This window comes from Conger conger, chromosome 17 (assembly GCF_963514075.1).
Source record: "Conger conger chromosome 17, fConCon1.1, whole genome shotgun sequence".
In the NCBI taxonomy this organism is placed as follows: domain Eukaryota; kingdom Metazoa; phylum Chordata; class Actinopteri; order Anguilliformes; family Congridae; genus Conger; species Conger conger.
In genome coordinates, this window is record NC_083776.1 from 32,716,025 (window position 1) to 32,737,191 (window position 21,167).

Sequence of the window (21,167 nt, forward strand, 5' to 3'; positions counted from 1 at the left end):
ACAGTTTCCGTGACTTCTGTAGAGTCCAGAATATCAGGTATGATACCATCCGTAAATAGGAACAACAGCCATAGAGAAATGTAATTCTCATTTCCATGTTTTTACAAGAGAAACAGCAAGAGAAACGCCCAGCCTATTGTTATTGTCACAGATAGCCACCACAGACTGTGACACAGGAAGTCTACGGCCTCTTCGAGAACACAGAGGCAGAAGGACGATCACAATTACCATTAAGGACGAAACAGCCTGCCAGTAAGTGCCTATAAGCCTCAATACATTTCATTGGAGGACCCATGAGGTTGAAACAAAAGCAAACAGGGTTGAGATAATGCTCATGGTTCTGTAGTTCAGTTGTGTAAAATGTGCAAATTGGGGGTTTTGCTAAAGTTTTGTCACAGTTCCTCTGGATTTGTTTTTCCTCTGGATTTTTTTGGGGTTTTTTTGGGCTTGGGGGTAGGGTGGGGGTGGCGGTGGTAGACCATTGGATAAAATACATTTTTTTTTCTCTCATAATTTGTAAACAAATTCTATTGTGTAGGTGTGCCAAAATCAATCCTCATTTGAGATTAGACACATACAGTAGGCATGGTGCACTAATATTTATCTGTTCAACATGTGCATTACAGATATTATCAAACATCACATCACGGTGAACGTCTCCAGGTTTTGTATATATTCCTACAGAATGAAACAAACACGAGTGATAAATGACTCAAAACACAACAGTAAGTAGCCTACATAAATTACTGAAAATGCTCAACACGCGTCACTTTAACCTTAACTTCACATCAGCATTCACGCGATGCAGATAAATCCCTTACCACAACGGCATTATAAGCCTTCACCCTGTAAACGAGGTTTAGTGCTTTGCATGTAAATCGCAAACACAGTAAGCCAGTCAAAGCGAGAACTTCTGCGAGTAAGACCAGGGGCCTCATTTATAAAACTGTGCGTAGGATTCATGTCAAAAGGTTGCGTAAGCATGAAACCCAGGACGTGCGTAAATGCGTAAATTTCATTACATTACATTACATTACATTGCATGGCATTTAGCAGACGCTCTTATCCAGAGCGACGTACAACAAAGTGCAAATTAAACACAAGAACAAGTGCAAAGAGGACCTGAGAGGACAGTATAGTTCCGAGTCCTAGTGTAAACATGCAGAAAATCAGAACCCTTTAAGAGTACAATCAACAACAATCAATATCGATTTATTTTACACAGTGGTATCTGTTGTATATCATTTTCGACTTCTCTCGTCGCCAAATGTTGTGTTGCACTTAGGAAGGGAGAGAACCCATATAGCAAGATTCAACAACACAACACTTTAATAAGTATAACAGGGACGAAGCAAGTCCTTACAGCAGCCATACCCAGCCACAACTCCCGGCAAATCTTTATACCTTTTGAAATCCTGTTTCACTTCCCATTTTCCTAGTCTTACGTCATGAGCATTAAAGGCACAGTTTCTCATTTCTCCAGTTAATGTGCGTACGCATGGGTCAGAGTTTCCGCGGAGGACCGCACATTTTCCCGTCAAGTTAGTTTTTTATAAATGCCAAAGTTTGCTTAGAAAGTGGCGTACGCATTCGTTTGTGCCTACGCAACGTTTATAAATGAGGCCCCTGGTGTTTGGACCCAAAAGGAATTTTTACTTTGTCCTTCAAGTGAAATGTACTTAAAAAAATCAACATATTTGTGAACAGTCTGAAAGCATTGTCGTCAGCTCGTTTATCATGAATTCAGTTAAACTGCACCCTGTTGTAGCAGCTTCAGGTGAACTAGCTAACAAGATACGATCTTAGTCAGGGTACATCAATGCCGCCTATATATATTTATTTATTATTAACATATTCATCTATTCATTCTATTACCTTGTGAAATAAATTCATACTTAACGTTGTGTTCGGAGATACATCTCTAATGTTATAAAACTTATGGAAACCGGCTATGAAAGTTCCTAGTTGACGGAGATATCTACGATTTAGTACTTCCGTCATTGCGTGCTGGGCATTGCCACCTAATGGTGGGGAGTTATGCTTCATCCTGCAGCTTTCCACATGATAGTACTTTCCACAGTACTATCAAAACCTATTCCTTCCCAAAGACAGCGATTGGGTACTGTTACGGTATGAAGCTTACACTGAACTTTTCTTTTCATTTTTATTTGAAGATTCATTCATATATAGTACAAAAATAAAAATTAAAGAAACAACAACAACAACAATAATAATAATAATAATAATAATAATAATAATAATAATAATAATAAATAAGAATGACGATAATGATGATGATGACGAAGATTTTTGTGTTAAAACATTGTTACAAGACCATTGTAAATCCCTTTCTATCATTGAAAAAGGCTCACTGACATGTTGACTCACCATCTGCCTGTGTTTATAGGCCTTAAATTAGGTTTCAAAATATGCAGTTGATGGGCCAGCACTCTGTAACAAAACATCTTATAGCAGTGCAATAATTGAAGCTCATTGGTTGAAAATTGGTTCTAATTGCCGCAGCCAATGGCATCTCAACGTCAGCGCGTCCACAGAGAAGGGGTGGGATAAACAGTGTTGTGGTTTGAGGGGGTTTGTTGCGACAATTCCTCTTGACCGTTAGAAGTCAGAAATGACCTTTAAATGACCTTTAAAGTACATTTAAATATGAATTCAGGTTTATTTATGTTCATCTTCGAACAGCTCACTGTTCCAGTTCTTTATTTTACATTACTACGTTGTAACAACAGAAAAATATAGGCACACATAACTGTACTGCCCAGTACTCACACGTCATTCTGAGAGATGAAATGTCATTGTTCAGCTGTAAAAAGCATTCCATTGAAGACAGACACTTTGGAAACTTCACACATTTAAAATAATGCCTTCCTGAAGTGGCTGCTTTTAGTCACAGGAGCTAAACCCGTACTTTATTGCCATTAGCAGACCATCTTATCCAAAGGTCACTCCATCTTCACCTTGTAACAACAGACGGAGCGGATACATTTACCTCCCTGTTTATTTCTGCGATAAATACCCATCAGTGCACTGCTATTTACCTAAAATTCCAAATAAATACAAAGATAAATAACTCAATGATAACAGTTTTTATGATTGTATAGACAGAGCATGTGTGTGTAGATGGATGGAGGTGTGATAGCGCACAGCTATGTCTCCCCAGGTAGCCCACCCTTCGGTGCAGAGCTTGATGGCGGTGGCAGGGGGCTGATCGGCATGGCCCGCTTTAGGGCCTTCCAGAAGGGTCCCTGGGAGGGCCTGAGCTGGGAAGGGCTCCAGTGGAGCGCAGGGAGCACTCTCAGGGCCCGCCTGACGGTGGGGGGCAGGGGCAGGCCTTTGAGGCAGGGAGGTGCCGGGCTGCTCCACACCAGGATGAGCCGGAGGCCTCTGTCCTGCTGCAGGGCTTCCAGGCTGGTCTCCAGCTCAAACAGGCAGCTGCTGCGCAGGTAACAGGAGCTCAGCACACAGATCACTCTCCTGCTCCTCTGCATCGCCCACACCACGTCCTCTGTGTACACTGCACCACAGAACAGCTAGCATTATTACTGCTACTGACACTACGGCTACTGCTACTGACACTACTGCTGACACTACTGCAACTGACACTGATACTGATACTGACATGCTACTGCTACTGACACTGCTGCTACTGCTACTGCTACTGATACTGACACTGCCACTGACACTGCTGCTACTGCTACTGACACTACTACTGACACTGCTGACACTGCTGCTACTGCGACTGACACGATTACTGACACTGCTGCTACTGACACTGATACTGACACTACTGCTACTGCTACTGACACTGCTGCTACTGCTACTGACACTGACACTACTGCTACTGCTACTGACACTGATACAGACACTACTGCTACAGCTACTGACACTGCTGCTACTGCTACTGACACTACTGCTGCTACTGCTACTGACACTGATACTGACAATACTGTTACTGATACTGACACTGATACTGACACTGCTGCTACTTCTACTGGCACTGCTGCTGACACTACTGCTACTGACACTACTACTGCTACTGCTACTGACACTGATACTGTCACTGCTGCTACTGCTACTGACATTGATACTGACACTGATGCTACTGCTACTGACACTGATACAGACGCTACTGCTGCTGACACTACTGCTGACACTGCTGCTACTGCTACTGACACTGCTGCTGACACTGCTACTGACACTACTGACACTACTACTGACACTGACACTGCTACTGACACTGCTGCTACTGCTAGTGACACTACTGCTGACACTGCTGCTGCTGCTATTGACACTGATACTGACACTACTGCCACAGACACTACTACTGACACTGCTGCTGCTGCTACTGCTACTGACACTACTTCTGACACTGCTGCTACTGCGACTGACACTGATACTGCTACTGACACTACTGCTACTGACACTACTGACACTACTGCTACTGACACTACTGACACTACTGCTACTGACACTGATACTGCTACTGCTACTGACACTGCTACTGACACTGCTGCTACTGCTAGTGACACTACTGCTGACACTGCTGCTGCTGCTATTGACACTGATACTGACGCTACTGCCACTGACACTACTACTGACACTGCTGCTGCTGGTACTGCTACTGACACTACTGCTGACACTGCTGTTACTGCTACTAACACTGATACTGACACTACTGCTACTGCTACTGACACTACTGCTACTGCTACTGACACTACTGCTGATACTGCTGCTACTGCTACTGACACTGATACTGACACTACTGTTACTGAAACTGACACTGAGACTGACACTGCTGCTACTGCTATTGACACTGCTACTGATACTGCTACTGACACTACTGCTACTGACACTGCTACTGATACTACTACTGACACTACTGCTACTGAGACTGACGCTACTGCTACTGACACTGCTGCTGACACTACTGCTACTGACACTGCTACTGAAACTGCTGCGATTGTTAACACTGCTAATGCTGCGACCGCTACCACACCACTTTGTACCATTCACTACAGAAAAACACATTTAACACAATACTACTGCTACTGACACTGCTACTGACACTGCTAATGCTACGACCGCTACCACAGCACTTTGTACCATTCACCACAGAACAACACATTTAACATTACTACTGCTGCTGACACTGCTACTGATACTGCTACTGACACTTACACTGACACTACTGCTACTGCTACTGACACTGCTGCTGACACTGCTACTGACACTACTGACACTACTACTGACACTGACACTGCTACTGACACTGCTGCTACTGCTAGTGACACTACTGCTGACACTGCTGCTGCTGCTATTGACACTGATACTGACACTACTGCCACAGACACTACTACTGACACTGCTGCTGCTGCTACTGCTACTGACACTACTGCTGACACTGCTGCTACTGCTACTGACACTGATACTGACACTACTGCTACTGACACTGCTGCTACTGCTAGTGACACTACTGCTGACACTGCTGCTGCTGCTATTGACACTGATACTGACACTACTGCCACTGACACTACTACTGACACTGCTGCTGCTGGTACTGCTACTGACACTGCTACTGATACTACTACTGACACTACTGCTGCTACTGAGACTGACGCTACTGCTACTGACACTGCTGCTGACACTACTGCTACTGACACTGCTACTGAAACTGCTGCGATTGTTAACACTGCTAATGCTGCGACCGCTACCACACCACTTTGTACCATTCACTACAGAAAAACACATTTAACACAATACTACTGCTACTGACACTGCTACTGACACTGCTAATGCTACGACCGCTACCACAGCACTTTGTACCATTCACCACAGAACAACACATTTAACATTACTACTGCTGCTGACACTGCTACTGATACTGCTACTGACACTTACACTGACACTACTGCTACTGCTACTGACACTGCTGCTGACACTGCTACTGACACTACTGACACTACTACTGACACTGACACTGCTACTGACACTGCTGCTACTGCTAGTGACACTACTGCTGACACTGCTGCTGCTGCTATTGACACTGATACTGACACTACTGCCACAGACACTACTACTGACACTGCTGCTGCTGCTACTGCTACTGACACTACTGCTGACACTGCTGCTACTGCGACTGACACTGATACTGCTACTGACACTACTGCTACTGACACTACTGACACTACTGCTACTGACACGGATACTGCTACTGCTACTGCTACTGACACTGCTACTGACACTGCTGCTACTGCTAGTGACACTACTGCCGACACTGCTGCTGCTGCTATTGACACTGATACTGACACTACTGCCACTGACACTACTACTACTGACACTGCTGCTGCTGGTACTGCTACTGACACTACTGCTGACACTGCTGCTACTGCTACTGACACTGATACTGACACTACTGCTACTGCTACTGACACTGCTGCTAATGACACTGCTACTGAAACTGCTGCGATTGTTAACACTGCTAATGCTGCGACCGCTACCACACCACTTTGTACCATTCACTACAGAAAAACACATTTAACACAATACTACTGCTACTGACACTGCTACTGACACTGCTAATGCTACGACCGCTACCACAGCACTTTGTACCATTCACCACAGAACAACACATTTAACATTACTACTGCTGCTGACACTGCTACTGATACTGCTACTGACACTTACACTGACACTACTGCTACTGCTACTGACACTGCTGCTGATACTGCTACTGACACTTATACTGACACTACTGTTACTGCTACTGACACTGCTGCTACTGCTACTGACACTACTGCTGACACTGCTGCTACTGCTACTGACACTGATACTGACACTACTGGTACTGCTACTGACACTGCTGCTACTGCTACTGACACTACTGCTGATACTGCTGCTACTGCTACTGACACTGATACTGACACTGCTGCTACTGCTACTGACACTGATACTGACACTACTGTTACTGATACTGACACTGAGACTGACACTGCTGCTACTGCTACTGACACTGCTGCTGACACTACTGCTACTGACTCTGATGCTACTGACACTACTGCTACTGACACTGATGCTACTGACACTGTCAATGACACTACTGCTACTGCTACTGACACTGCTGTTACTGACACTGCTACTGACACTGGCACTGACACTACTGCTACTGCTACTGACACTGCTGCTGATACTGCTACTGACACTACTGCGGACACTGCTGCTACTGCTACTGCTACTGACACTGATATTGACACTACTGCTACTGCTACTGAAATTATTGCTGATACTGCTGCTACTGCTCCTGACACTGATACTGACACTACTGCTACTGACACTGCTACTGCTACTGACACTACTGCTACTGACACTTCTGCTGACACTATTGCTACTGACACTGCTGCTGACACTACTGCTATTGACACTGCTACTGATACTGCTACTGACACTACTGATACTGACACTGCTACTGACACTACTGCTACTGACACTGACGCTACTGACACTGACACTACTGCTACTGCTACTGACACTGCTGCTACTGACACTGCTACTGGTACTGCTACTGACACTACTGCTACTGACACTGACGCTACTGCAACTGACACAACTGCTACTGACACTGCTGCGACTGTTAACACTGCTAATGCTACGACCGCTACCACAGCACTTTGTACCATTCGCCACAGAACAACACATTTAACATTACTACTGCTGCTGATACTGCTGCTGACACTACTGCTACTGACACTGCAGCTGATACTGTTACTGACACTGCTACTGAGACTACTGCTACTGCTACTGACATTACTGCTACTGACACTGCTGCTGACACTACTGCTACTGACACTGCTGCGACTGTTAACACTGCTAACACTATGACCGCTACCACAGCACTTTGTACCCTTGACCACGGAACAACACATTTAACTCAATACTACAACAGTTAAAGTCTTAAGAGTGCTGAGCTGTGTAGGTTCCTGTCAGAGTGAGTCTCACCTCCTCCAGGTGCCAGGTCTCTCTGCAGCAGACACAGCCTGTAGCCATACTGTTTCTCCAGCACATTGGGCAGGTGGTGCATTCCCAGGGTCTCCCCTGTCTGTGTGCAGTGTTCCTCCTCTGAGGAAGAGTCACTCACATACGACACAAAGGCGTCATACTCCTTTCCTGCTGTCCCACACATGGAGCAACACAGAAAACACAAAATAGACGGGGAAAATGTCAAATCCATAGTTTACTTGATACACATTATGTCTTCATCATATCACCATTTACTTCTTGTGCACTCTCCCATAGATGAGTCTATAGGCCTACCGTCGGTTCATTTTTAAATGTAATATCAAGCAAACTTTCAATACAATGGAGAGGTTCTCATTAAATATACTGTATGCTTATAGATTGGACATGAAAGGGCTTTTACTTTTGCACAGCAAACATAATCAAAGAAGTTAGCTTTCCTGTTCAATAATGTTTTGTGTTCCAAGCACTGCATTTTCTGATAGTTTCAATGGCCTGTGTCAGTGAAAATTCCACTCATTTACAGACAAATACAGAGCAAGTTAACAAGGAAAAACTGCAGTGCACTGTACACTAAGCTTGTATTTTTATTGTTGGTTATAGTATATGAATTAATAAAAATGCAATAAATATAATACATAATAATAATACAAAAATGTAATTAGATAAATTCAAAAGTATAAATAAAAAAAAATGATTAAGTTATTTCAGCCATATGCTATCTCACCTGAGACTGTTTCTTCCAGTGAGAAGTAGGTTCTGTACAAAAGGTAAATCTCCAGCCAATAAATCCGCACTAATATGCTGATTCCACTTATGAGCACCACTGTGACAGCAGGCCCCACAATAATGAGTAAGAGTCCAGCCACTGGAACAGAACCAACACAAACTGGGATTAGCATGTCCAGTCACTGGAACAGAACCAACACAATCTGGGATTAGCATGTCCAGTCACTGGAACAGAACCAACAAAAACTGGGATTAGCATGTCCAGCCACTGGAACATAACCAACACAAACTGGGATTAGCATGTCCAGTCCCTGGAACAGAACCAACACGAATTGGGATTAGAATGTCCAGTCACCGGAACAGAACCAACACAAACTGGTAGTATCAGTAGCAGTTGTATTTTTCAGCAATAGCACCTTCAGGTCTTCTCTGTAGTCTGATGGTAGCACTGGCATTGCCTCTGGAGTTCTGTGCCCAGCAGGTGAATGTTGCTTCCAGGTGCCTCTGGGTCACTTGCTCCAGGTGTGCACTGTAATTGGTGGTACTTTCCCAGATCAAGGAATGCACTATCCTAGAACCATGCCAGTGAGTCTATGCATATTATTTTCACAACAGCAGACACAACATACTTTTGAGAGAAAAACATACAAACACACTCTTCAATACTAAATCATATGCAAATGCTTTACAGCTGGACAGTAACTCATTTGTTCATGAAACTCACTTAGGAGGGTCCATCTCCAAAGCTCCCATGCTGCCGTTGTCATGGTATCTGACCCACCATCTGACCATTGCACTGGAGTTCCTCTCATAACCGAATTGTACCTTACACGTGAGTGTATGACGCTTTCCTGAGAGCAAAACACAAAACAAAAGATCAAAACCTATCCTCACCTCGATACGAATATGAAATTGTCAAATACAGGAGCCTTGCTTGTACACTCACTGAGCACTTTATTGGGAACATTTTTACTTTATTACACCTACTAATCCATGTGATTATCTAATCAGCCAATAGTGTGGCAGCAGTGTAATACATACAATAATTTACATACGGGTCAGGAGCTTCAGTTAATGTTCAACCATTAGAATGGGGAAAAAATGTGATCTCAGTGACTTTGACCATGGAATGATTGTTGGGGGCAGGCAGGGTGGTTTGAGTATCTCAGAAATTGCTGATCTCCTGGGATTTTCACGCACACTAGTCTCTAGAGTTTGCAAAGAATGTTGCAAAAAACAAAAACATCCAGTGTGCAGCAGTTCTGCAGACAGAAACACCTTTATAATGAGAGAGGTCAGAGGAGAAGGGCCAGACTGGGCAAAGCTGACAGGAAGGTGACAGTATCGCAAATAACTGGCCTGTAGCGGAGTGGTTAAGGTACAAGACTGAGACCCGCAAGGTTGGTAGTTCGATCCCCAATGTAGCCACAATAAGATCTGCACAGCCGTTGGGCGTTTGAGCAAGGCCCTTAACCCTGCATTGCTCAAGGGGAAGATAGTCTCCTGCTTAGCCTAATCAACTGTACATCGCTCTGGACAAGAGCGTCTACCAAATGCCATTAATGTAATTACAACAGTGGTATGCAGAAGAGCATCTCTGAATGCACAACGAATCATAACTCTAAGTGCATAGGCTACAGTAGTAGAAGTCTAATAAATACCTAATAAAGTGCTCACTGAGTGTATACTCAGCAGTGCAGTGTAAAATTCCAGAATACCATACCCAGCTCCACTTCCTCTGTCTTGTTACCGTGGGGATACAGGATGTTGGGCAGGGACTTGGTGTCCGGCGCTAAGAGGAAAATAAAGCTTTTATCGGTGATGGGTTTGGTGCAGTGGAGGCTGGTGACTTCCAGAATTGAGGAGGCCATTTTTTTCCGCTTGCTCACTTCACTCGCGATGGAATGTTCCCTGTTCTCTTATCTGTCTTTGTGCTGGCCAAAGGCATACTATTTGGAGTGTAAGCTACAGTCAGAAAGTTCTGGCTGATGAAATTCATTGTGCAGAGCTTAGCCTTGTGCCTTCCTGAAGAAATGACATTGCTGTAAGTCTATGAGCCTGCCTGATAATTAAGCTGAGAAATGACATTTGGATGTAATATAAATGCCAAGTGAACATGTGTAAAAGGCAGGAATTTTAATTATGCAGTTAAAAACAATTTTGTTTAGCTTACATTTTTCATTCTTCAACAGCTTCAACATGTAATCACCAATTTAATCAAGTTTAGCATATAAAAAAGATAAGATAACACTTTCTTTATCATATGTAGTTTTATTCAATATATTTAATATAAAATATGTAAAAATATGGTTCCAGTTGGCTTTATCTAACGTTAACGTTATCCACTAGAGGGCAGCACTCTATTCGTATTTAGAGTGAATTTCCTCACAGAGCAACAATTCGGTAATTTGATATGGAAGATTATTAAATTGACTTGTAATAAAACGAAATGGACTACATTAAAAATAAAACTGTTCAATAAATCCCAAATGGTGTCTAACATGACCTATTGAATGTCATTCTCACTCCCTAGTATCTGGAATCTGCATATCTCCAGCCCAAGATCTCAAATTGCGCTAGAATCTCGCCGACTTCCGAGGTAGTTTTAAGCAAAAGTGTTTGGCCAAATGAGCTCCAGGGATGATAGCCAGGGGTGTTCTCTAAATTTCCTGAAAAGCACAAGTTGATAGGACACTCGTAGCCACTATGGCGAGTGTTTGTTTGACTGAAGTGACTAGCGAATTCTCAAAATGGCTTCTGTGTTGAATAGGAAAGGAAAGGATAGTTGATTCCAAATGAACCAGTAGCATGTGATTGGACGAACAAAATGTCAATCTTTCAGCCCTGGACACAATGCATGGTGAGGCCAGGCCTCCGTTGCCCACCCATTTTCAGTGATCTGGCCAATCACATATTGGCATGAAAAAAAATGCATTACATTGACTTCTATGAGAATCTCATTTCCTAGGGGAGGCCTGGCCTGGCCTGGCCTCCCTTAATACAAACTGATAGGGAAATCTGGCCTGTTGCTTTACAATTGCAATATTGGGTTTTAGCCATGGGAAAATTTAGATTTATGAACAAAACTAAAATAATATGAATATAAAAAATAAAAAATATGTTTTTTGTTAAAATAAATAAATAAAATAAATATATTTATTGTTTTTTTTAAATCTCTCTCTTCTCTCAAATTATTGGGGAGGCCAGGCCTCCTCCACCTCTATGGAGGAGCCTCCACTGGTTTGGTGGGTATGCAATCTGATCTTTGATAGCTTTATGAGAGATGTTCGCAGATGTTCTCACCTTTCTAAACAGTTACTATGTTTTAGATCAACACCCTGCTGAAAAAAACTGCTCTGGCTAGGTTTTGAAAAGCTGGTAGCTGGTTGACCAGTTCAGACCAGCTCCATACTCAACATGGTTTGACCAGCACAAGCTATGTTTTGAAACAATTGGTAGCTGGTCATTTCAAGCTGGTCATAGCTTGGTTATCCTTTAGTATGTTCTTCACGCTCTGTCTCAGACCGAGGTCTGTTAGGATAGTTAACTGACATTTGGCACTGTGGTATGACATTGGTCCAGATAATGTTGGTCCTGACTGTGGTCAAAGGTCCTGGAGGGTAATGCCTTATTGGTGTCATCAACAAATCAATGTTTTGGTCTAATTAAACTTTATCGACTAGCAGATAAGTAATTTTTTTATTGTCACTCTCTGGAAATATTAATATTTACAAAAAAGTGTAAATTTTTTAATGGCTGTTGCTACAAGCTGTATGTCAGCTCCAGGCTGGTTGAATGAACATGCAGAGATGTGGGGTGAAGACAGAACAAGGAGAACGGAGTAAAAATGGATCTCTCACGTATAGCTTTCACTCTGACAGTCCTTCTGAAGGTCCAGTGCAGCTCTTCCACATAGCTTAGGTCGCAGGTGAAGTTTGCATTATCCTGCTCATGGATCCTTCCTAGAAAGAGCTGGCCATCTGGAAGCAGGTCCAACTGCCTGTTGGTCAGTTCTTTAGCAGAGAAATGATTCTGAAAAAATAATTATGAATTATTTATTTCATTATTTCATACTTCTGAATAAATACTAAAAATACTCCACATGTGAAAGGCACTACAAAACACAATCCATTATTATTGGCTGTAATGTGTGATACAGTGTGGCTGCCTCAATATCACGGTTACTGAGTATCATGCATAACAGAGGTCCTGCTGTCCATGGAATACAGTATATGGAAATTAGCCTTAGATATGTGAAAATCACAAGCGGACTTTGATTGGAAATCAAACCTTCATACTGTAGAATGCATATCACAAATAATGATGAATCATTGGTCCGCTAAAAAATGACCCCTTTCTGTTTGTATTTGCCGTATAACACGGCTTTCACTGCTACTCACCTGTAACCTTTTATCTGTACGTCCTTGCTCTGTACGTCGCTCTGGATAAGATCGTCTGCCAAATGCCAATAATGTATCTGCACAGGTATCTGCTGCTCACCTTGTACCACCTGATGGCTTCTTTTGGAGCTGATGTATAGCACCTCACATCTGGACAGGCGATTTTGCTCCCCGGTCCAATAACCAGTGTCATCTCGCTCTTCCAATTGTCATGGCACACAGTCTCATTCCTCTGTACCACATCAACCAGGAAGTGCAACGCACCATCTTCGCCCCAACCAACAGCCAACATTCCTGCAGTGTTCCTGTGACTGGAACTAAAATGTGATTTTGTTGTTGTTGTTGACTTGATCAGTGTGGTATGTCACCCCAATTTTATTTGTTATTTTTCTTTTCTCAGGAAGTTCTAGGCAGAGCCATTAAAGCAGGCCAGCAAAGACTGCAGGGAAATCAATGAATTGGTTTGTGGGTAAGGACTCCATCTATTACACAGCCCTAATGTGGCAACACTTGAATAAAAATCTCCAAAGCTTTACCTACCTGTTATAACAGGAATAGTTCCCAGAGTGCTTTTCAGTTATTTTAGAAAACCACAGGGAATTCCCCACTTTCACAATGCTGTCATCCATCCCAGGAAGCTCTCTCTTCTTCTCTCCCTCGTGCCAGAACCATACTGTGCTTTGCTCCAGGATCGCAGATTTGTTGAAGAGATAGGGTTGGTGTGGAGAGGCACACTGCAGTATGAAAAGCTCCCCATCTAAAGCTTTATATGCAAACAATACAGAGCTGGAACACACACCTGCATGTGGGCAAGACACAAATACCAAGACAACATTCAGATACAGGTATCATTAAGACCAATGCATATTGTATGTGTGAGAGAGAGACATAGGGCAACAGACAACAGGAAAAGTATAATTTTTAAAAGTACCTCTGAATTTCTGGAGCAAAACAGCAACAACAACAAGAGCAAGTGCACGGTTGTCGACCATTTCCTGAATTGCGCAGAGACTCCACTGTGTTTTGGGCTAGCAGGATATGGCCATGTGCCTGGGTTTGATGTAAGACAAAAGAGAGCTATGTAAAGCTGGGTAAGGCACTGCAGCAGCCTTATGTGACTCTTCTGTTCATGTGCTCCACTGGCACAGAGTTTGTCCTCATCCATAGCACTGCTCAAATGACATGTTACTTCATGTGTGAGACAGAGCCGGTCTCCTGGCAGTTTTAGTTCCTGCTAAGCGAACATCTTTTGAAATGTTATCTTCTTCAGTGGTTTCCTAACTCGCTCGGTTCTTGAAGCGAGTTTCTCGGTTTGGGTTTTGTCTTCGACTGGTCTTACCTGAAATGGTTGGCGGTTGGCAGTAGGCAATTGTTTTGCCGCTGTTTCATTTTCCATTTTTAGTTTCTTGCCCACCACTCTCAAAATGAGTTTTACATTTTGAAATACAGGAAATGTATTAAAAGTAAAAAATCTTTCAGTTTCGCTCAGTAAAGTGGCAGCTACTGTCCTATGAAGATACTACATGCCAAAGGGGAAAAAAGGAAACATTTATTTGGGGCATTCCCCAGACATAAAATCAATTCCTGAGCATTATTACATTCCACACATACCTATTGATTTTATATACAGGAACTTGGTGCTAATTTGATGACTCACCACTATTTAGTTCTATTTCTTTATTAGCTTCACTTTAAGCTCTATGGGAATTGGATTTTATCCAATCTCGAGACTGAAAACGATCTACGCAACGCCATCTTGATGGCCAATCAGGGCAAAGATGCGCTTTAGCGACCGAATTTGCATACGGTGGCTATATAAGCGACATCGCAGGCCGTCATTCTTTCTTCTCAAATTTTCAGCGCAAGGTTAGCAACCTAGCTGGAGACTTACGTTTCTACCACGCCGAAGTTCTTCGTCTGCGAGCAGAAACGCGCCGCTGTGAGGAAGGAGCTTTTTTTCCCGACTCAAAGGCCCTCGCTAGACGACGTCGAGCTCGAAGATTCGCCATGAAGCGGTGCCAAGGGTGCGACGCAGCCGTGGAGGGTACGGACCCTCACACTGCTTGCGTTATGTGTCTCGGCGAGACCCATGCTCTCGCGGCCTTAACTAAGGTGACCTGCACCGCCTGCGCTGCACTCGGGGCGCAGGAGCTACTGCGCCGGGCAAGCATGCACCGCGAAGACGCCAGTTGGGCTGACTTCCCGGAGCCTTTTGCCATGCACTCTCAGGAGGACAGACCGAACCTGCGCGATGGCAGGGTTCCGTCTGACACGGCCCATCTGGAAGAGGCGCTCCTGACCCTCGCTAACAGCTCTGGGGACGAGGACGACGACCTCCTTCTCCACTCTAGTGACCAGGAGATGCTTCCAGACGACAGTTTGGAGCCTTCTGGCTCTGTCGCTATCCCAACGGCGACGGGTGAGTTGGAGCACCACCCCTCCCTGTTGAAAGACTTTCCGGTCGTGATGAAAGCGGCGGCGACCAGAGCGGAGCTCCCCTGGCCCCCTCCTCCTGCAGCGCCTGTAAACCAGCTGGTGGCTCCAGTGTACAGGCGCGACACACCGAGGCACGGTGTGCAACCGACCCCCGTCTGCCCGTCTGTGCAGCACTACGTGCAGCTAACCTGGGATAAGCCTTTCTCTACGAAAGCCCCGGTAGTGTCTTTTTCGCCTTTCACGGTGGTGTCAGGCCGACAAAAGCTTCAGACGGAGGGGGTTCCGCGACTCGAAGATTCCTTGGCTACTCATCTCCTCGCCCCCACAGCAAGGTGGAGCGCAAGGAAGCCTAACCTTCCCACTCGGTCTGGGCAGATATCAGCTGCCTTGTCTGAACGTTCGTTTATCTGCGGTTCCCAAGGCGCCGATGCAACGAACAATCTTGCTATCCTAGCGATAGCACAGACGAACTTCATCGAGTCCCTTACTTCCTCCCTCGCAGATGATGTTTCTGCCGAGCTGAGGAAGAACGCGGGCGCAATCCTGCACCTCACCCAGGGGTTGGCACAGGATTTTGGACGGATTATGGGCTGGAGTGTAGCCTCTCTCCGGCACTTATGGCTAGCGAACTCGGCACTCCCTGAAGCGGACAAGGTCCCCCTCCTCGATGCCCCAGTCTCTCTCGACGGTCTCTTCGGTCCAGCGGTGACCGAAGCGATAGCGAGGTTTAAGCGACTGGATGAGGAGAGACCCACTCTGCAGAAGCACCTGCCTCTTGCTTCAGATGCAAGACGCCAGGATCGCCGTTCGTGGTCTAAGACTCGCCGTACTCCTGTGTCGTCAGCCCGGCGCTCAATTGAGGAGCAGCCCGGTGGCCGTAGAGACGCTACCACTATTGCTAGCGGCAAGGCTTGGACGAAGCCGTTCAACCCTGCTGCACCCAGGGCTCACCCGCCTCAATCGAAAGCCCAGAAGCGTTCCTGAATCTCCGCGGGAGAGTGTCATAGAGGCGATCCGGTCGAGTGGACCGGACACCCCTCCTGTATCACTGACTTTACTAGCGCCTACTCGGGAGCGAGTTTCGCCCTTACAGTCACGAAGCACACTCCCCCTATTGTTACACAAACATTCCCCTTGCCCTCTGCCTCAAAGCTGGCATCAGCGCTTGGTGATTTCTCAGTCAAAAGGGGCCTTTTTCCCCGACATTCAGGCAGTATTGGAGTCCTCGCCGGCTCAGAATCGAAGCCGGCCAGGACTCTACGTCGGCCTATCACAGATAAGCACCAGGTCGCTGGCTCGAATTCGACCCCGCCCCCACTTAAGAGCCGGGCTTCTGCAGATTCAGAAGCCCGTGGTACAGTCTGCACTGCTTTCAACCAGGTCCGCGTCCAACCTTTGTGCTTGGACTCGGAAGTGCAAGCTGACGCCATGGCTCAGTACTGTAATCAGAGCGGGCTACGCGTTACAGTTCGCTGTCCCCCCTCCTCCTTTTGTAGGAGTAAGGGAAACGAATATGCCCCTGCATCTAAACAGCGCACTTTCCCAAGAGATAGAGACTCTCTTGGCAAAAAGCGCGATCCGCCTAGTCCCCAAACACGACGAAATGCGAGGGTTTTATTCCCTTTATTTCCTCGTTCCAAAGAAAGACGGCGGTGTGAGACCAATACTGGACCTGCGAGCTCTGAACCGTCATTTGGTGAAACGACGTTTTCAGATGCTAACGCACAAGCGCGTAATGAGCTCAATCAGCCAAGGGGACTGGTTCACGCTCGTAGATTTAAAAGACGCTTACTTCCATGTGAACATTGTGCAGCGCCATTGGCAGTACCTTCGTTTCGCTTTTCTGGGAAGAGCGTACGAATTTACCAAACTCCCATTCGGTCTGTCCCTGGCACCCCGCACCTTCGAAATGGTGGCGCGGGCTGCTATCGCCCCGTTGCGACAACAGGGCATACGTGTTTTAACGTATCTGGACGACTGGCTTGTGTTAGCCCCTTCCAGGGAGTTGGCTGCGAAACACACAGAGATGCTGATAACCCACATCGAAGGATTGGGTTTCACCATCAACCGCGACAAGAGTGTTTTCACCCCGAGCCAGTGTATTCAGTACCTAGGGCTCCGGCTGAACTCATTGTCAATGACGGCGCGTCTCTCTCAGGAGAGAATTGCTTCCCTGAGAGGCCACGCTTGCCGATTTCTCCCAGGTCGCTGCATCAGTGGAATCACGATTATGCGCCTGTTGGGTTTAATGGCGGCAGCAATCGCCGTGGTTCCGTTGGGATTGCTACGCATGAGACCGGTGCAACTCTGGCTCAAGCGAATGCATTTCGATCCAATGAGAGACCGCGCAAAGCTGTTTCGCATTCCGCAGTCGGTTGTGAGAGCACTCTCGCACTGGCGAGATGGGCGAATGCTGAGTGTCGGTGTGCCAATGGGCGCTATCTCCACTCATGTCCCTGTATACACAGACGCCTCCACCAAGGGGTGGGGGGCGGTCTGCAATGGAATGATGGCGAGCGGGTTGTGGAACCCTCCTCTGCCTCATATCAATGTGCTGGAGATCACAGCAGTATGGCTTGCATTACAACGTTTCGAACCCCTTCTTCGGGGCAGACACGTTCTAATCAGAAGCGACAACAAAGCGACAGTCGCTTACGTAAACCGACAGGGCGGCACCAAATGTCCACATCTACACCGGCTGGCGGTGAGGATCTGGACTTGGGCATACCCGCGAGTTCGCTCCTTACGGGCGCTCTACGTCCCGGGGCAGCTGAACTGCGGCGCAGACCTCTTGTCTCGGGGCGGTCCCTCCCCCCTAGAGTGGTGTCTTCACCCACTCGTGGTAGCGGAGGTGTGGTCACGCTTTGGGAAAGCGAGAGTGGATTTATTCGCCTCCCGACAGAATGCGCATTGCCCATTATGGTTTGCGATGACAGCAACCGGCTCGCCCCCACTGGGAGTGGACGCGCTAGCCCATTGCTGGCCCAAGGGCCTCCTTTATGCCTTCCCTCCCTTTGGTCTGGTACCGCAGGTACTAGCCAAAGCGAGAGAGGAGAGGAAACCCCTGATTTTGATCGCGCCAGATTGGCCGCACAAACAGTGGATGGCCGATGTAGCCCTGCTGCTGACCGACGTCCCGTGGCGACTTCCCCAGCGGGGACCATTTTTCATCCCCACCCAAGCAGGCTGCGCCTCACGGCTTGGCCCCTGTTAGGAGCAGGCTCGTGAACATGGGATTGAGCGAGGCAGCTGTAAATACTATACAGCATGCTCGCGCTATCTCAACTACAATGGCTTATAAAGGCAGATGGGAGGCCTTCGAGACTTGGTGTCTCGAACGCTCTCAGGACCCCCTGGTGTGCCCTGTATCCGTAGTGCTCAACTTTGTGCAGAGCCTACTTGATAAGGGGTTATCTTTGTCCACGTTAAGGGGGTATGTCTTCGCAATTTCTGCGTGCCATACTGGCTATAGTGGCTCTACGGTGGCTGCCCACCCCCTGGTAAAGCGTTTTATCCAGGGCGTCCGGCGTCTGAAACCCGTTGCCCCACCCCGTGTTCCGCAGTGGGACTTAACGGTGGTACTAAAAGCCTTGTGCAGCCCTCCTTTCGAACCGCTGGAGAGCGTTGAGTGGAGAGCTTTGTCCCTTAAGGTAGCGCTGCTTACTGCGCTAGTTTCTGCTAAGCGAGTAAGCGATTTATGCGCCTTGTCTGTGCACCCGGACTGTCTCTCCTTTTCAGGATCTGACAGAGTCGTGCTGAGACCGAACCCTGCGTTTACCCCGAAGGTAATCACCACGTCCTTCCGCTCACGGGTATTGGACCTGGTGGCTTTCAAGCCCCCTCCTCATGACGATGAGGAGGATGCTATGCTGCATAAACTTTGCCCAGTGCGTGCTCTGTCGATATACGTACGACGTTCGCAGCCTATTCGACAAGCAGATCAGCTGTTTGTCTGTTATGGTGCTGCTGCTAAGGGAAAACCTGTTACGGCACAGAGATTTTCCCATTGGCTTACTGACGCAATCAACTGGGCGTATGAGTGTATGGGCTTGCCCCCTCTGTCGGAGGTTCGCGCCCACTCTACTCGAAGCATGGCAGCTTCTCGGGCACTTTTTAAAGGGGTCAGTGTGCAGGACATTTGTACAGCGGCGTCATGGAGTTCGCCATGCGCCTTTGTGCGTTTCTATCTGCTGGATGCATCGACACCGTCGGTGGCGCATGCAGTCCTGAGCTCAGCGTCCAATCGGACGTAGCTGCTGCTCAAACACATTATGTGCAACGCCTCTACGCGGTGGCTAGAGGCGTGCATGTTTATATTGGCCATCTCCCGGCTTGGGTATTCGGTAGCTGGTTTACATGAACCGAGCGCTGGGGATGGTTGTGGCTCCTCGGTTTATACAGTCCCCCTTTTTTTCATGCATAAAAAAGGGCTGGCTATTGAGGGGAGCCCCTCTTGATTGGCTATCACTGCCATCGCCTGTTGTTCTGCATCAGGGGGCTGATGTTGACGACAGGGCGTGGGCTATAGGGTTCCCATAGAGCTTAAAGTGAAGCTAATAAAGAAATAGAACTTCCGGGTACAGTGGTACCCATTGTTCTATGAGTTATTAGCGAGCTTTAAGCTTCACAGGCCCTGTCTCTTTCCTTCGCTGAAAATTTGTCTCGAAGAAAGAATGACGGCCTGCGATGTCGCTTATATAGCCACCGTATGCAAATTCGGTCGCTAAAGCGCATCTTTGCCCTGATTGGCCATCAAGATGGCGTTGCGTAGATCGTTTTCAGTCTCGAGATTGGATAAAATCCAATTCCCATAGAGCTTAAAGCTCGCTAATAACTCATAGAACAATGGGTACCACTGTACCCGGAAGTTTTCACCTTTCTAATAATTATGAATGTTTGCATCTGCTTTTAATATCACTGTCAATTTCAGTTATTTGACTGCTAAAGACATTGCACTGAGAAAAAAATAAAAAATAAAAATCACACACGTGAATACAATATTGCCAGCCTCATAACCTTACTTTACCTTCATTTATTTCAACTGTGGTCTCCAGAGGTATTTTATATTGCCATACAATAACATTATTTAGTTAAATACTACATTTGATAATCTCGACCATTAATGTTGCCTTTGTCTACAATACAGAAATGTTTGACTACTTCCTTCACTAATCTTCCACTGACTAGTCAGTTGCAACCCTACAAAAAATAATCTTTCACATAATTTTATTTACGAGACATTATGAGTCTGTTACTTACACTGCTGTTAACAGAATGCGTTCACACTGCAGAAAACATCAAACATCAAACTCTTCTGTTAGCCAGAGGGGAAGGCAGGCTGCCTCCATCCTGCAAAGACATTCCAGGCATCATGAGTGTGAAGGCTAGTCCGAGGGAAACGGTTTGGGTGTTTCACATGCTGATGGGTGAGGGACTTGCAGAAGCCATCTTCCTCCTGTGAAATCAGCAGAGATGATGAAGTTTGCAGAAGAACACCCACCTTTGCCCGTCATACAGGATCGTACACTTGAAGCGCGGGTTGCTAAGGAAACTGTGGCAAAGGTGTTTAAG

The 21,167-nt window shown here is 46.2% G+C and overlaps 1 protein-coding gene across 3 annotated transcripts; it reads right to left on the reverse strand.

The window, feature by feature from the left end:
• Positions 1–2,260: 2,260 nt before the first annotated feature.
• LOC133116718 (interleukin-18 receptor accessory protein-like) lies at positions 2,261–21,048 on the reverse strand. 3 transcript variants are annotated; one of them, XM_061226606.1, is made up of 11 exons: positions 20,856–21,048; positions 14,092–14,210; positions 13,701–13,959; positions 13,261–13,477; positions 12,621–12,792; positions 10,484–10,552; positions 9,485–9,611; positions 9,177–9,331; positions 8,759–8,899; positions 8,014–8,184; positions 2,261–3,535 (listed from the first exon to the last, which is right to left on the reverse strand). In XM_061226606.1, exons 2-11 carry the CDS (start codon positions 14,150–14,152, stop codon positions 3,168–3,170), a joined length of 1,740 nt encoding a protein of 579 aa, XP_061082590.1. In that variant the 5' UTR covers positions 14,153–14,210; positions 20,856–21,048; the 3' UTR covers positions 2,261–3,167. The 3 variants fall into 3 exon arrangements, with proteins under 3 accessions (XP_061082590.1, XP_061082593.1, XP_061082591.1); XM_061226609.1 differs by having other exon boundaries at positions 13,261–13,599; XM_061226607.1 differs by having other exon boundaries at positions 2,262–3,535; positions 8,014–8,181.
• Between the last annotated feature and the right edge of the window lie 119 nt (positions 21,049–21,167).